Raw genomic sequence first — 15954 nt, forward strand, 5'->3', positions numbered from 1 at the left:
CAGATCCACGGGGACGTGCCACCTTTGTGTCTCACACTTGCTCTAGGACACTCACGGCTTAGCTTTGGGTCAGCAAGTGGAGAGGGCACCCTTAGTCTGGGACTGGACTCTGGTTCAGCCGATGTTGGACTCAGTTCCATCGGACTGTGGTTCCCGGTTCCCTACCACAGAGGGTGTATTCCAAGCCCCCCCACCCCGCCCTGCATTGTCCTGGGCTCTGGACAGAGCTTCAGCAGGTCCTAGAGAAGTCATGTTCAAAGATCCCTGTGAGAGACAGGAAGCTCATGGGATCCAGAACCTCTCATTCAGGTTTCTCCTAATTCAGGCCCATTCAGGTGGACTTTGTGGAGAATATCTTCTGGTAGAGAACATGGAACTCGGAAATTGAAGCATCTGTGGGCCCTGACCCCCTGTTCTCCCCTGCAAGTTGGGACCCTGAGCTGTGCCTGCTCCCAAAGTGGCAATGAGGCTGGGGCGGAGAGAATTATGGGCCATTCTCAGTGCAATCACTCAAACAGAACTCACTCTTTTCTTGGGCCAAATAGTTATCATTCCAGAGAGCAGTAGAGGGTGGCTGAACCATTCAGCATCTCCTACAGTTTATCCTGGGAGCCCTCTCTGCAGCTCTCCCCAGGCCTGTCCTCAGACTCCCTCTCAATGCTCGGAACTCTGGGACACCTAAAGACATCATTGGGGGTTACTGTCTTCCAAAAGGTCTGCTCACAGCCCCACAGATGTAACCCAATAGATGTGTCCAGAAGACCACGTGGGAAGCGTCCTGCCTGCACCTGGCAGGGCCACAGGTATGGAAACAGGCAGGCCCTTTTCAGCTTCTTGCTATGGTTGACTACACCCGTGTTCCCCAAAAGTGGCTGAAGGCATGAGGTCAGCACATGACGGGGGGGGGGACCTCGGAGTGGGAAGCACTCTGCAGAAAGGTGGGGTGTCCTCTTTCTAGGGGGACAACCAGAGCGGGGGGGGGGGAAATGCATCTCTGTCCAGCAGCTGTCCTGTCTCCTCTCTGCAGCCTGTTTGAGCAAACAAGGGTCTGAGGAAAGCAGGAAGTCCCAGGGGCTGATTGGCTCACTTCCTGCCTCGCCCCATTCAGAGTTCTCAGCCTCCTCTAGAGACAGGTGGTGGAGGGCTATGCTACCCAGTTCTGAGTGGATGAGCTGATCCCTTCAGCGCAACACAGGGCTGTCCCACATGGGGTGATCAGTTCCAGTTGGATAAGAGGAGGAGGTTTTGAGGGAGTCACGGGAGAAAGGTGAAAGTATGACACTGGAAAAACGGGACACCAAAGAAAGATTGAGCAGAAAGTCTGTGCTACAGCCTGAAAGTCACCCAGCTGGCTAGAATGAGATCAGGAGTCAACCTAGGTAGTCATACCCCCCAACCCCCAGTCACAGAGAACGAGACAACTTCTGGTGACATCCTTGAGTACCCCAGGCTCCATCACTCAAAGACATCAAACAGTGAGAGAGAGAGATAGCCCAATGTCAGAGAGAGGCCTGGTGGTGATTCACGGACTACGATTCCTCAGTACACAGCCTCAGGATACAAGAGCCAGTGATCTTTCTCTAAGACTCTAGGGTCGGCCATCTCTCTAAGAATCACTGCCCCCTCCCTCCAGCCCCCTCTCCAGCTCTTGGCTCCACCCACACAGCTCAGCCTGCTCCAGGCAATCATTACCTTGGCTCCAAGGCGAAGTTGGTCGATAGTGTTCTCAGCCTCCGCATACTTGGTGAGGAGCTTGTGATAGTCCTCCTGTAGAGAAAAGATGCAGTCACTCCCGGCCACACATGCGTGAGGATCTGTGTTCGATTCCCGAAACCCAGGTGAAATTGCCAGGTGTGGTGGCACACATTTGGGGGAGGCAGAGCCAGGTGAATCTCTGGAATTCTGGGCAGCCAGCCTAGCAGAACTGGTGCCAGGTCAGAGGAAAACCTTGTCTCCAAAAACACAAGTTAGGTGGAGAACTTAGGCAGACACTCAAAGCTGACTGCTGGGCTTCATGGGTAAGCATCCACACATACATGAACACATGTATTCACATATGCATAAACACAGAGAAAGGACAGAAAACTAATTAAAAGTTACAGCTCTTCTATACTCTGGATCACTGGCCTTACACAAAACCCAGAGTTTTGTTAAATCAACTCACAGTAGGGAAAAAAACAAAACAGATGCCATAGATTGCCTACAATGCAAGGAAATGACACCTGAAAATGAGCCGCTATTGTAAAAGGGGGGGTGGTGGGCCCGGGGGGTAAAGTGCCCACTGTGCAAGCGTGAGCAACTGAGTTTGGATCTCCAGTACCTGTACTAAAAAGTCAAGCACGAGGCTAGGCATGATGGTGCATGCCTGTAATCCCAGCAGTTGGGAGGCAGGGGTGTGAGGATCTCTGTGGGTTCCAGGAGAGCCTGGCCTATATAGTGAGTTCCAGGAGAGGCAGAGCTATGCAAAAATACCAGATCTTGTCATCCCCCCCCCCCAAAAAAAAACCAAAAACAGATAAAGCCAGGCATGGCGATGCATGCCTGTAACCCTAGGAGAGTGCACTGGCTCCATGGTCAGACAACCTGAGTGAGGAGTTCCACCCTCAGTCACCCTGGCACAACAGAGTAGAGTGGAGAGGGATATAAGACCGCCCCTGGTGTCATAGGAGGGGCGGGGCTGGAGAGATGGCTCAGTGGTTAAGCACACTTGCTGTTCTTGCAGAGGGGTCCAGGTTAGGTTCCCAACACTCATAAATTGTTCAGGGCCATCTGTGGCCCCAGTGTCATGGGATCTGATGACTGCTTCTGACCGTCTCAGGTACCATGCACGCACCCAGTGCATATACATACATGCAGGCAAAACATTCATACACATAGAATAAAATAAACCTAAAAAGAAAGAATAGAAGGAAGGAAGGGAGGGAGGGAGGGAGGGAATCATATGAACTGTTTCATTTTTCCCATATTGACAAGATCTTGGTAACCTCATGGTTGATGAGGGAAGGTGTTATTTCTTTAGGAGATTTGTAGCAATGCATATAAAAGGAGGCAATGTCACATTGATATGATTTCACTTCAAGGGAAGGCCTCAGGGCAAGGCAAGGACTGCAGGGGACTTCACAGGTCAGGAGAGGCTGCAAGTGGCCACACCTGAAGGAAGCTCACAGCACCCTTCCCAGCAGCTGATGGTCTAGTGGGGAGAAGTGCACATAGGATCTTACAACCCCAAGCCCCAAACTCTGATCGTACTGAAGGTCAGGGAGGACATTCAAGGTCCCCTGAGACAAGGCCTATGTCTCGGCAGGGTGCGAAATGTGGGTGACTACCGGGAAGACCTGACTCCACAGTGATCATCTACCAAAAAGAGAGCAGAGGAGAAAAGGCAGACAGAAGATATTTGGAAAGAAGAAATGCAAGAAGGGCTGCAGAGACTTGAAGGGCACCGGGCCAAGTGCCACCCACAAGTTTCATCTGACTGCAGGGGACGGAAAGAACAAGCCACTGCTGAGTGCGTGGGGGACCTGTTTCTGCCTCCGCATGCGACCCTGTGGGCAGAGTTCTTAGAGTTAAACAATAAACTACAAAATAACTGCATACCTGGAAGTTTGCTTAACTCAGTGGGGGCTGTGGGAGTGGGGGAAGAGGCTGGCCCTAGATAGAAAAAGGATCCAGGGAGCTGCTCCGTGTGGATGTGAGGAGGAGGGTGCCCACTAGACTGTTCTCCTTACGTTAGATATGTTAGCTGTGCTTGAAAATAAACAGGCCATCTGTGAGACATGGACAAGCTCACTGCTCTGCTGATCTGAGACAGGGTCTCTAGTCCAAGCTAGCCCAGAACTTGCTATTGTTATGTAGCTGAGGGTGGCCTCAGATATCTGATCCTCGTGCTTCCACTTTGTAGCCTGCTAGGGTTACAGACATGCACCACCATGCCCATTTATGAGGTGCTAAGATTGGATGCTGGGCTTGGTGCATGGGAGGCCAGCACTACACTGACTGCGTCACACTCCCAGTCTCTCACACTGCTCTTCTTTGAGCAATGGGCAGGGTCTAGCATTAGTGCAGAAACAACTCTCCCTTCACCAGCAGGGGCTCTATCCCAAGCCAAAGCTTCTCTAATCAACAAGTGTCTGGGTAACCCGGACAAGAGCCTTGCTTACCTGGAGCTGATGAACTAGCTCAGTGGCTTGTTGGGGTGTCTGGAACTCCTGGGGCACCCTGGTGATGGCGTGAGCAAGGGAAGATTCTTTGGCCAGGGACGCCTCTCCACTACTCAACAGTACATCCCGAACAATCTCAGCTGGCGACTTGAAGATGAGGGGTCTGGTAGAGCCTTGTTGCCTGTTGTGGCCTCTGGACTTCGGGGGTCGGTAGTTCTCATCTTTGGGAAACCTCACCCGGGGCCCCACCTTGGAGAAGTCGGGGAGTGGGTAGTTCAGGCGGCGCCCCCTGCCATACTTGGGAGCATGTGAAGAAGGGTGACCAGCCACGGTGGCTCCCTGCTTGTGCTGAGGCACAGCTTTCTTTATTGCCCCAAGCCGAGTACTCAGGGGGCTGACAGAACCAGTAAACCGGGAGGGCAGTGGCTTAGGTGATGTCTTAGTCCTCTTCCAGGTTTGGTCCTCAGGCCGAGAGCTGGGTAGGCTGGTGGTTTCTTCCCCCCACGTGCCTGCAGAGCACTCAGCATTCTGGGCTGGCGCTGCCAAGGAGTCCCGGAATTCTGCGGGTGTTGCCGGAGCAACGTCACCTCCATTTCTGTCACCTGGGTGTGGAAAGTTGTGGCTCAGATTCTGTGGCACGGCTTTGGGCAAGGTGGGAGGCTGAGGGACATCGGTGTCTCCTTCCCAGGTAGAACCAAGGCTGTCACTAGGTTGACGGAGGCTCACAGTCCCACTGCTCCAAGACTTTGTGCGGCTATGTTCAACAGATGGCTGGGCCTCGAGATGCTCTGAAGGTCTGTAGCTACTGCCTTGTTTGATAAAGGTAACCCAGCCTTTGACTGGCCCCTGTCCTGGAGGCGAAGGGCTGGAATCTCCCTGGTCTTCACACTCAAGCTCCGTACAACTCCCTCCAGCTAAATCTACCTCAGGGCTCCCAGAGGCCTCATCCAGCTCCTCTTCAGACATGTCCAGCTGTTGGTTGCTCCTGGAGAGCCAGGGCAGAGGCACGGTGGAACCCTCTGGGCTGCTCGCATCCTCAGCTTCGGTCTCTGGAAAGACAGGCAGGTTACTCACTGCTGAGTGAGCATGTGCTGGGTCTATAATGCCACCTGAGTCACTTCATGACCTCATGATGCTGAGGAGGATAAGAACCTAGGGCCACCCCCTCATAACCAGGTACTTATGTAACTTCTCCACTAGTCAAAGGTCCTCCAAACTCAAGCCTTAGATTGAGTCTCCCCAAAGTGTATCCCATTTCTACAAATGGCAACACCATCCCACATAGTTGCAGAAGGCAAAGCCCGGGAGGCATCTTGATTGTCACCTTAGCCTCTGATCCAGAATGTCCCCTACCCTGTCCTGTTTACCTCCTACAGAAGAACAAATGCAATCACCATGTGATCTCCTCTTCTTCGTCCTCCACCACCACCTGGAATCTCATCATGACTCCCTGTTGTTCCCAGCATGAAAGCAGAGCCTTTCTTGGGGTCCTTGGGGTCCCTGCTGCTCCAACATCCCCAAACCCAGGGACCCTGAAAAGCACTGTGCTTGCGTTCATCTTCCCATCTCCTTCCTTTATCTTGTGTGCTATTGGTCCTTCAGGCTACACCACAACCATCACCCATCTCTGCATACATAATCCACCCACCATCCATCCTTGCAAATATCCACCTCTCCTTTTAAGGACCTGTTTATCCATCCACCTATCCACCTGTTCATTCTTCTATCCATCCACCCATCCCAGTGTCCATTTATCCATCCATCCACCCAGGTATCCATCAACCCATTCGTCCTTCTAAACATCCATCTGTCATCCATTCGCCCACCCATTCATTCAGGCATTCACCCAGCCATCAGCCATCCATCATCCAAAATGCATCCATCCTGCAGGCAGCCATGTTCACTGAGCACCTAGTCTACTCTGGGATAGATCCAGCTATTCAGGAGACACACTGGTAACGCTGCACAGACTCTGCTCTGGATGGAGGTGCCTTTGTCATATGTCATAACCCCTGTAGGGTTTGCTGCTCCACACAGCTCTTCCCCCTTACTCTTGACACTGCATATCTCTTGGTTATTCACAACTGGCTTCACCCAATCACTCTGTTTCATAGCAGTACATCCAAAGCCAAAGCCCTGTGATGCTAAGTAACTAACAAAGGATCATACTGTGGTTCAGGGCAGTCCTCGACCTGGAACTCGAGCAAGGGTCTACCACCAGGGCATGAAGGGGCTGCACGCCAGGCTCTTCTGATTGCTACCTGGGGACTACAGACAAGTCACTGGTCGCTGGTAGTTCTTACTTATGCTTGGAACTTGTTTCTCTTACCTGCTGAGAGTTGTGTGGAGGGAGGGAAGTGGGTCATAAGACACAGGGATGGCTGCCACATAGTATGAAGTATCTCTTAGTAGGAGGCACCTCTGCCGGTTGCCTTGAACATCTCAGCCTCCATTCCCTCGGAAATTATTCTATCTATCTCAAAAATACACTTTGGTTTTAGAGGCTGGGGATATAGTTCAGCCTTAGAGCACTGAATGGCTTATAGAAGGCTCAAGCTTCAATTTCCAGTAAAACACACACACACACACACACACACACACACACACACACACACATACACCAGCTCCAGCTCCCAGGTATGGCAGCCATAAAATACTTAGGATACTGGCATAACTGGTTTCTCTGTGGTCTAAGGGTTCTCTTGATTTCAGGGAATCTAATATGTGATGTCCTATTCATAATTCAGTAAAGGAGCCAACACACATCAAGACTTTCCTGTTCCCAATGGTGTCATCACACCCATTTCACAGATGGGGAAACCAAGGCTGGGTGAAGAAGGGACTAGCTATAGGTGAAGCTGGGAAGTCCCTTCATTCTGGTCTCCAGGTAGTGAGAGCCCAGCCACTGGTGAGGATGAAGAATGCTAACATCCCCTCTGCTAACTGGGGTTTAGAATCAGCCCAACCCCTAAGCCAAGCAATTCAAGTTACCAAAGACAGGATGGTGGCAAGTATGCAGAGAGGGCTGGATGTATTGCCTCTGTGGTAGTCACCACGGCACAAACCAGAAAGTGTATGCTGCAGGACAGGAGAGACTGGACCAAAGGATTATGGGAGAGCCCCACTGCATGCAGGTCCTGGGAGAGACTTGTGGGGGAATATTGGGAGGATGGGGATTGTAAAGATGCCCCTATTTCCTTGCCTCTGCTGGAAGGTGGGCTCTTGGGGAAACATGACCACTGCAGGCAAGAGGAGGCCACCTCACCTTCTCCAGAAGATTCTACGGAGTCCTGCATGTCTGGGTCCCACTCCAGCGGTGGCAGGTGCTCCTGTGCCCGACGGAAGTCCTCTAGGAGCTCAGGACTGGGGGCTTCAGCAAGAGACTGGTTGTTTCCCCAGCCCTGGTCTCTTCTTCCATCTGTATCTTGTTCCTCCGCCCAAGCCCAGCGCCGCCTTCGGGGCCCTTGCCCCAGGCTTGGCCCAGCCCATTGTGCCTTTGTCCCTGAACTGGCCATGGGACTTGGCCTGGCCTGGCTTCACCTGGGCCACTTCATCTTCAAGAGACTGAGCTGCAGCTGGGGGTCCAAATCACAAGTGTCTCCTCTCAGCACCAACCATCCTGCCTGTGGCCTGTTGGGATAATGGATAATGTCAATCCTCCGAGGCTTCCACCATCCGTCCAGGAACTCACCAGCTGGAGCGCCAGAGGCAGACAGCCCTCTGCTGTGTGACCCTGGGTGACTCACTGTCCTCATTTGTCATCAATGAGATGAGGATTCCTCTCCCTCTAGGATACAGGGTGGAGTGCTAGCAGGCAGCACACCTAGCTCTGTCTACAGGCACCAGGCACCAGGCCCTGTCACAGCACTGACTGCCCAAAGGAAGGGAATGCAAAGAGTAGCCAGCAGCCACCATCCAGGTGAGAAGGGGTGAGGATTCCCTGGTGGCAGTCACTCCAAGACCAGGAAGGCAGGGAAGGCACCACATGGCTTCCTTTGGGCATGGGATACAACTTCAGGTTGAAGACTGGGGATGACAAGCCACTTCCAATGCCAAAACTAATCGAAAGCAGGCGTGCAAGCAACACAGCTCCACACATGTCCCAGCAACCCTGCTCACGACACCCAGGCATCCACGCATCTGCACGGAGAAACCATTTGCGGTCTCTACATACAACAGAGTATTACTCAGCTGCAGAAAGGAATGGGATTACGGCAGAAAAAGGAATGAAGTCCCAACATGTGTGACACTGCGTAAACCACCGAAGTGCTATGCTAATTGTGAAAAGGCAGGCACAAGCATCCTGGGAGTTTGGGCCTGAGGGTTGCAGTGTGCAGAGGGTGAGTCCAGAGAGGAAGGTGGCCAAGTGAGGGCTGTCACAGTGATATGGGGGCGGGGAGAAGGTCCCTGGCTACTCAGCGGGAACTGGATTTTTTTAAGGGGTGAAGGAAATGTTCTGAAAGCAGAAGAGACATGATGTAACCATGTGATTATGCTAAGTGCCGCTGAGTGCTTAGTTTCATGTTATATGAATTTTTGCCTCAAAAAAAAAAATAGATATTACAACACAGTAGGCCAGGAGTCCTGAGAATACAGAAGATGGGTGACTGACAGCAGGGAGTGCTGGAGGGTGGGGAGGCCAAACTCTGCAAGCTTCTCATGACATCCTGAGCAGCTGTCTGTGACTCTCCAGGCAGAGAGCCCAGCCAAGGGGCCATTGGAGCCGGCCCTAGATATTGCTTTCAGACACTGTACCACAGAGCCTGGCGGCAGAGGGACTGTGAGAGGGGCCCTGGTAGCAGGGGAGGTGGCCCAAGGAGGGGCCCCACAAACTTCCTCTTGCCCTTCTTCTCTCTTCTCCCTTCACACCCTGCTTCTGACTTTGCTGGTATTTCCTGTGTTAATCACCACAGTAAACTCAATCAATCCAGCCTCGGGATCAAGACAGGACCTAGGAGCTGCCAGCCACTCGGTGATCAAAGAACTGTGGCTGCCCACATTTAGTGTCTATAAAGGTAGGCCCAGAGAGGAAGGGGCCTTTCCCAGAGTAGAACAAGAATGAAGACCAGACGTGGGTAGAAGCCAGCTTCTTGGTACCAGCGTGAGCTCTTCTGTCAAGGATGGTATAGGACCCCATCCTCTGAGGTTGAGCAGTTGGAGTTCTCCTTGAGCCTCTGGGAGCGGGGGGGGCACTTGGGCGATGCTCTCACAATGTAGTTGGATAAAGTCATCGGGCAGCTATTTCTAGACTCAGTTCCCCAGAGACAGGGACTGCTTGGGAAAGTCTGGCTGCACAAAGACTAGGCAGCGCCATGGGCTAAGTCCTTTATCTGTGACTCTCCCTGCCCCCAGCCAGTCCTTCTGCCCCAGGCCCTGTAGAACTCCTGAATGTCCCATGTATCTCCACACTTCCCCCCACCACCCCCCTGCTCTGCTAGGCCAGCAGGAAGCTTTACAGAGCTGCCTTCCCATCTTAGAAGCAAGACCGAGGCTCAGAGATAACAGTGACTAACTAGGCCAGGATCCACTGGTCAGTAAGTACTACGGCATGACCCAGGGCTCTTGTTTGGTCAGTAACCACACATCCCCAACAGTGATAATCTGTATACCTATACCTCTAATGCATACTTCTAACTGCATATCATCCACATATCCAAATACTACATTATTAGAAAGAGAATTTTAAAACGAAGCAAGAGAGGGCTGGTGAGATGGTTCAGCAGCTAAAGGCCGTTGCCGCCAAGCCTGAGGAACTGAGTTCGACCCCTGGGCCCCACATGATAGGAAAGAACTGACTCTCAGATGGGCCACGACATTTGACATATGTACATACGGTAACACATGCACAAACACACGACAATGATTAAATGTAATTGCTTTTTTAAAGGATGAATGGAAAAGTTCTTAAGTTGGGGCTGGAGGGATGGCTCGGCAGGTAAAATGCCGGCCTCACAACCCTAATGACCTGAGTTCGAGTCTCCAGAACTCACATAAAAGCTGTGTGCAAGCATGTGTAACTCCAGGACGCCCCTACCAGGAGATGGACACCAGACAGGATGTTGTCAGCCAACCTAGCATACGCAAGCCGTGAGGGAGGGAGGGGCTGCCTAAAACAAGTTGGCAACTGAGACTCACACTCCAGGTTGTCTTCTGACCTCTGGTGCGTGCAGTGGCACCCACGTACTGCCCCGATCCCCACAAAATGCTGTAAATCTAAGTTCAATTCCCCTCGTTCCCGTACAGGACCTGCACCTCTACTTCAAATCCATGGTGATGGGGGATCCCGACCTTGTGTGCACTTGGTTGATGTCTGTGGGATCCTGGCTCAGAGGCCTCGGGTCAAGTCCTCAGAATCTTCCTTTAAGCAAGGACCTCAACAGGGCCTCTCCAGCTTCAGCCCAGTGCGGAGGCGAGGGCAGGTAGAGAGGGGTGCAACCACACCTCCTGCCGTCTCTGCTGAGGCAGGGCTGCGGCATGTGGTTTTCTGACTTTTGAAATGTTAATTTTTTTTCTTTCCCCTAGCCCACCGCAGAGCAGCCTGCGCCATCACAGAGGCCCCTACGTGCAGAAAGAGGAACGGCCAGTTTGCTGCAATGACTCAGCCACAAAAATCTCACCGTTCTCCGGAGAGCCCACACATCCCTGGCAGCAACAGTCAGGGGTTACAGTTTTGCACCCATTTCTCAAGTGCCTCGACTTGTGAGCTTTACCTGAGAAAGACCTTACTCTTCTGTGCAAGTCACAGCCCTCAGTGTCAAGGAGCCTGGAACTGGCCAAGTCAGGAAGTCAATCAACAAACACACATCAGTGTCAAATAGGTACCAACCTCAGGCAGAGATGAAGTTGCAATAGAGCAGCAGGCTGAGCACCAGGCAAGCAGATCCCAGCCAACCCTGATGTTCCAGCCACTCGAGGCAAGTGGCTGGCTGACTGCCCCTCTCTGTAAAGGGGAACGGTGGTCACCTAGGCCTGTTCCTGCTACACCCATCCCTCTGTCTGGTGAGCACCCTGACCCTCAGAGGCGCACCAAATGAACTTGGAGGTTCTCAGCCCCTAGGATACAGAAACGCACACGCTTGCCAAGATCCCACCCTCCGTGGAGGACGCAATCCAGAAAAACCGCTGAAGAAGGAAGTTTGGTGACAGCTTTAACAGACCAAGCACATCTAGGGGAGAAAGAGGAAGGAGAATGGGGACAGAGGAATAGCACCAAGGCAGAGAGGTCTGAAAATACAAGCTGAACTTCAAGGATGGCTCAGGGCCTGGCCCCTGAGTGCCACAGGCAGGCAGGGAAGTCTGGATAGCCGTCAGGGTAGCAGTGGAAGCTGGGGATACGAATTATGATGTCCTGACCCAGGAGGGCCAGCCCCTCTATAACTAGGTCCTGCTAATGGTTGGGCCATTGAGCTAAGGGTCCCCACCTGCCCCCAGAGAAACTGCACCCCACCCTCCCCCAAAAAACACCAAACACTGCTTTCTCTATGTCCTTGCTTATCACCTAACACCTGTACAGAACTGATCTCCATGTTGTCACACCCTCCAGGGATTCTATTGAGCAACTAGCTAGGCAATGCCCTGTTCCCCACACACTGCTTCCTTCATACAGCTCTCTCTCTCTCTCTCTCTCTCTCTCTCTCTCTCTCTCTCTCTGTGTGTGTGTGTGTGTGTGTGTGTGTGTCCAGGATGACCCTCCCCCACTGAAGCTTCAACCTTCAGCGGCCCTGGCATTCAAAATCTCCATGCTACCCAGATAGAGAGAGCCAGGACATCCCCACCTTAACCTCATCCCGATGAGGAAACAGAGGCACCCACATAATGAGAACAACCAGGAAGTTTAGAAAAACACTGTGACTATTAAACCAAGGCCAGGAGATGTATAGGAGTCAGGAGGATGGCAGGGGAAAGACCTCCTTACCAAGCTGCTGGACCCTTTTGAAGGGCTGGGCTGTGGGGCTCCAAAGCAAGTTTGGATCCATGGCAGGGCATAGACCTGTTCACAGGAGTGGCCTTTGGCCTGCAGCAAGTGGAGATACCCATGACGGATGTCCCCGGACTGTCCCTTGGCTGACCCAAAGAGCCTGGGAGGAACTAACAAGGGGCCAGGCTATTACTGACTCTCATCTTGTCCTACTGTAGCTCTAAGCTGGCTTCCTGGCCCCTACTTTGTCCCTGCCCTTATTTGGGTAGGAGGGTGTCATCTCTTGGCCTGCTCCTCATTTCCGTACATCTCTTGAGACCCTCAGCAACCTAAGCACTAACTGGCCTTGAGATGAGCCCACCCCGGGCACAGAGAGGGACCAACACGGGTCCAAGTTCACCAAGGGAACCAAATCGGATCTGGAACTGGAAACTAGCATCTTGGGGTCCACTCTGTCCTGGGGGCCGGACTCCCAGAACTGGACAGGAGTGGCAGCAGCTGCGTAGCTGTGATTTCCTGGCTGGGCTGGGCTGCCTGCCAGGGTTGTCCAGAGTCTATGACTGGCCCATCCAGAGGGAAGGCGGCCTTCCCTCTGGCCCTCCTCCTGGCTCAGCTCCTTACCTCACTTGGACTACACCACCATCCTGCCGGCCTGGGCTCAGGGGAGCTGCCCACAAGGTCTTTGTTTCAAACCTGGGGAGCCCCCTGCCTCCACAGCACCCTGGACCGCCTCCAGACTGCTCTGCCAGCCAGAACCGCCTCAGCTCACAGACAAGCATCGCTCCCCACTTCTCCCCGCCCCTGCAGCTGAGGCCTTGCCTTGCCTCCTCCTCCTCCTCCTTGCAGGAAGCGCCCAGCCTGATTTCCTACAAGTGTTTGTGAAAAGGAGGGGAGGGGGGTACTGTGCGGAGCTGGCGCCAAGAGCTTAACCCTTTGCTGGGTAAGTGTGGGGCTGAATTGATGGGAAGAGAACTTCTAAGGACTTGAGTTTGGGACCACCTCAGTCGCAACCGCAACCGTGCTTGTACCAGCAGGAAGTCCAGAGAAGGCTTGGCAAAAGTCACATTGCATGCTGGTCCCAGGAAGAGGAGCCTGCAGTTCCTCCACTCCCCACCCCAAAATTGGTCTCTTCCATCACCGATGACTTTATCAAAGCCTCTCCTCCCACTGTGTAGGTCTCATCGCCCATCCTAACGGGAGGGAAAGGGGAACCCCAGACTTGGTGCTTGCTCCTGTCTGTCCAGCTTTAACTTCGTCTACTAACACAAGTCTCATCATCTCAGGGCAGATTTGCCCTTCCACTTACTGTCCATGCCTAGAGATAAGATGAGCCTGCACTGGAATTGTCTAGGTAAGAAGGAGGAACTAGAGGATCAGGTGAGCATCTCCTCTTGTAGCTTCTCCCTCAGAGGCCCCAGAGATGAAGGAACAGAATTATCTTCATGGCCAACCTGTGGCTCCTCAGGTCCCTTCACCTCTGTGAGAGGTGTAGCCATCTGAAGAAGCATAGCGGGACACAGACACATCACACCTGGCCCTTCACTCTATAGTGAAGTGTGTAAGATGTCAGGTGTGCCTGAGGCAGAGTATGAGACAGGCTGGTGACCAACGTCTCCTGCTGCTTTGGTATCTCTGAGGCTGAGGACTCAGATCCTAGGGAAACACCCGAGGTTTCAGGTCTCAGATGTTGGACCTGCCCTGGCTGAAGACAGGGGCCTGAGAGTAACAAGCTGAGGGGGGGTGAGGCAGGACTATCAGGAAGGTCTGGGTGGGGAGGCCACAATCACACATGGGACCGGAAGGACAGAGAGGCAGAAGCAAGCCGCAAGCATGACTGATGAGAATGTTCTAGAAAGGCAGCTGCAGAGACCTGAGAGAAGCAGGAGGCCCTTGAAGACAACAGGATATGATGTGAGAGGACTCAGGGGCCGAGGCAGGAGGTACAGAATCTGACCTTCAGGATCCAGGCTGACAGAGCAGGCAGGAGGAAGCAGGAGCCAGGTAGAAGGAAGATGCTGCAGGAGCCCTGAGTCTGCTCCTGGCTCTCTACTCTGCCCCTGCTGACCCAGAGAGTCAGGAAACAGAAGAGACATGAGATCAACCCTCTGCCATCCAGAAAGCCCTGGGGGGGGGGGGGACCTCAAGGGAGCAGCCAGGCTGGGGACCACCCAAGAGTAATGGAGAGGATCTTAGAGTCCATAGGCCAGGGAGTTCAATGTCAGCCTCACCTCCTGCTGGCACTGTGACCTCAGTGGCTAGAGCCACGGTTTTCCTTTTGTGGAGCAGGGCTAAACAGAGTGGCCACTGCACAGAGGCTGCTGTCAGTTCCATGACAGACGGCCTGCCCAGTGTGCAGTAAGGGACCTTAGGACCTACATCATCACCATAGTTTCTGTCCCCGGGTCTCCTTAGGTGGGAGAGTCTGGTCTCCTCCAAGGGCTTGTGACTGATGGGTGAATGGAATGAATGAATGCTCTTGAGGGCCAGCTGCCAGAATCTGGCTAAGTCTGAGCTAGCACCAAGCGCTTTCAACCGAGTAACCTCTCAACTCCTGCCTCCCAGGCCCTGCCTTGTACACACATCTGGGGGCTGGGGCTCCCTTTGCAGTCCCCCAGCGACTATGGAACAGAGCCAAATCTTATCAAGACCCTGTCTACTGCTCTGGTGACCATGTGGCCCATTGTGTGGGTGGCAGGCTCCCCTAACATCCTGTCACTCACCCGCTCACCCTCCCCGATCATTAACCCATCAACACCAGGTGGCTGCAGCAGCTGGCACACCCTCGGCCTTGTTGAAAGACAGCAGCCAGTATTTACTGTCCTTCACCCCGACACTGGGCCTTTTCCTCCCCCACCCCCCTTATCCTTCCCCTTGCCCACATGGTATTCCTTTCTGGAATAACATCCCTCAAGTTTACTCATCCAAAGCTACAGACAAACTGAGCTTGGGCACAGTAGCTTTCTCCCAGCTCCTGTCCCCAGCCGGGCCCATCCTTTATTTGGGGTCTCAAGACAAACTGGGTGGTCCACCTGGCCACTCCCTTCATCATTTAATTCCTCTACCATTGAGTCCCATTTGCTGAATTTCCTAAACCTCACTAAACTCTAGCCCTGTCTGTCCTCACATATCTTTCATAATCTTTCTGCTCTGGAGAAAACACCCCAGCCCACAACAGCCTCGTGGGATCTTCTCAAACACAAGCTTTCAAACCCAGCCATACACAGGTTTGCCACTTGGGGTGCTCTGGACCCAGCACTAGGACAAACAGAGGCTGCAGCCTGGCCCTGCTCCACCCTCCCTCACTTCTCCCATTGCTTCCTCATCCTTTGCCTCAGATACAGTGTTTTCCCATGGCTCAGAAGAGGAAACTGAGGCACAGAAGGGAGATGGTAGTTCTTAACCACCCAGACAAGAAAACAAAAGTAAGGCCCTGTACCCTGGCCACCAGATGGGATCTGGAGTACAGAAAGTCGTCTGCTGATTGCCCCAGTCTTGGGTCCAGAAACGCCGCTAGACCTGCCCTCCCTTGGTTCTTCTGGAGACCAGAGGTACAGCAGAGAACCATGAGCAGCCCAGCCATCTTGGGAGACCAGAATGAGACACCATAGGAGTGAGGCTGTCGTTTCATCATGACCCTCCTGAGTCCTGGCTCTCCTTTCCTGCCCAGGAGGCTAACCTTCCAGGTCAAAGTTCATAGTGCATCTGGGCAGGGGCAGGTGTCACAGAGAACCAAGAAGAGTGGTGAGTGATGGAAGCCTGGTTGGTCTGACTCCCAGGTCACTTGGAACCAGAGGTCCACTGAGCCTCCCAGATTCCATTCCATTTGCCCACCCAGGAAGCCTCACTGTACTGATGGGGGTGGCCAGAGACCTCCAG

The 15954-nt window shown here is 53.1% G+C and overlaps 1 protein-coding gene across 2 annotated transcripts in view; it reads right to left on the bottom strand.

Annotated features, from left to right (window-relative positions):
• The window catches only part of Akna (AT-hook transcription factor), a 36842-nt gene extending 23909 nt beyond the window's left edge, over positions 1 to 12933 (bottom strand). The window contains exons 1-4 of one of the 2 annotated variants that reach the window (XM_021159892.2): positions 12700 to 12933; positions 7426 to 7790; positions 4161 to 5209; positions 1693 to 1767 (exon numbers count right to left, since the gene is read on the bottom strand). In XM_021159892.2, the coding sequence (XP_021015551.1) occupies positions 1693 to 1767; positions 4161 to 5209; positions 7426 to 7675 (1374 nt within the window). In that variant the 5' untranslated portion in view covers positions 7676 to 7790; positions 12700 to 12933. The other variant, XM_029476585.1, reaches the window with a different exon arrangement.
• Positions 12934 to 15954: the final 3021 nt, after the last annotated feature.

Source organism: Mus caroli, chromosome 4, assembly GCF_900094665.2.
Source record: "Mus caroli chromosome 4, CAROLI_EIJ_v1.1, whole genome shotgun sequence".
Lineage (NCBI taxonomy): Eukaryota > Metazoa > Chordata > Mammalia > Rodentia > Muridae > Mus > Mus caroli.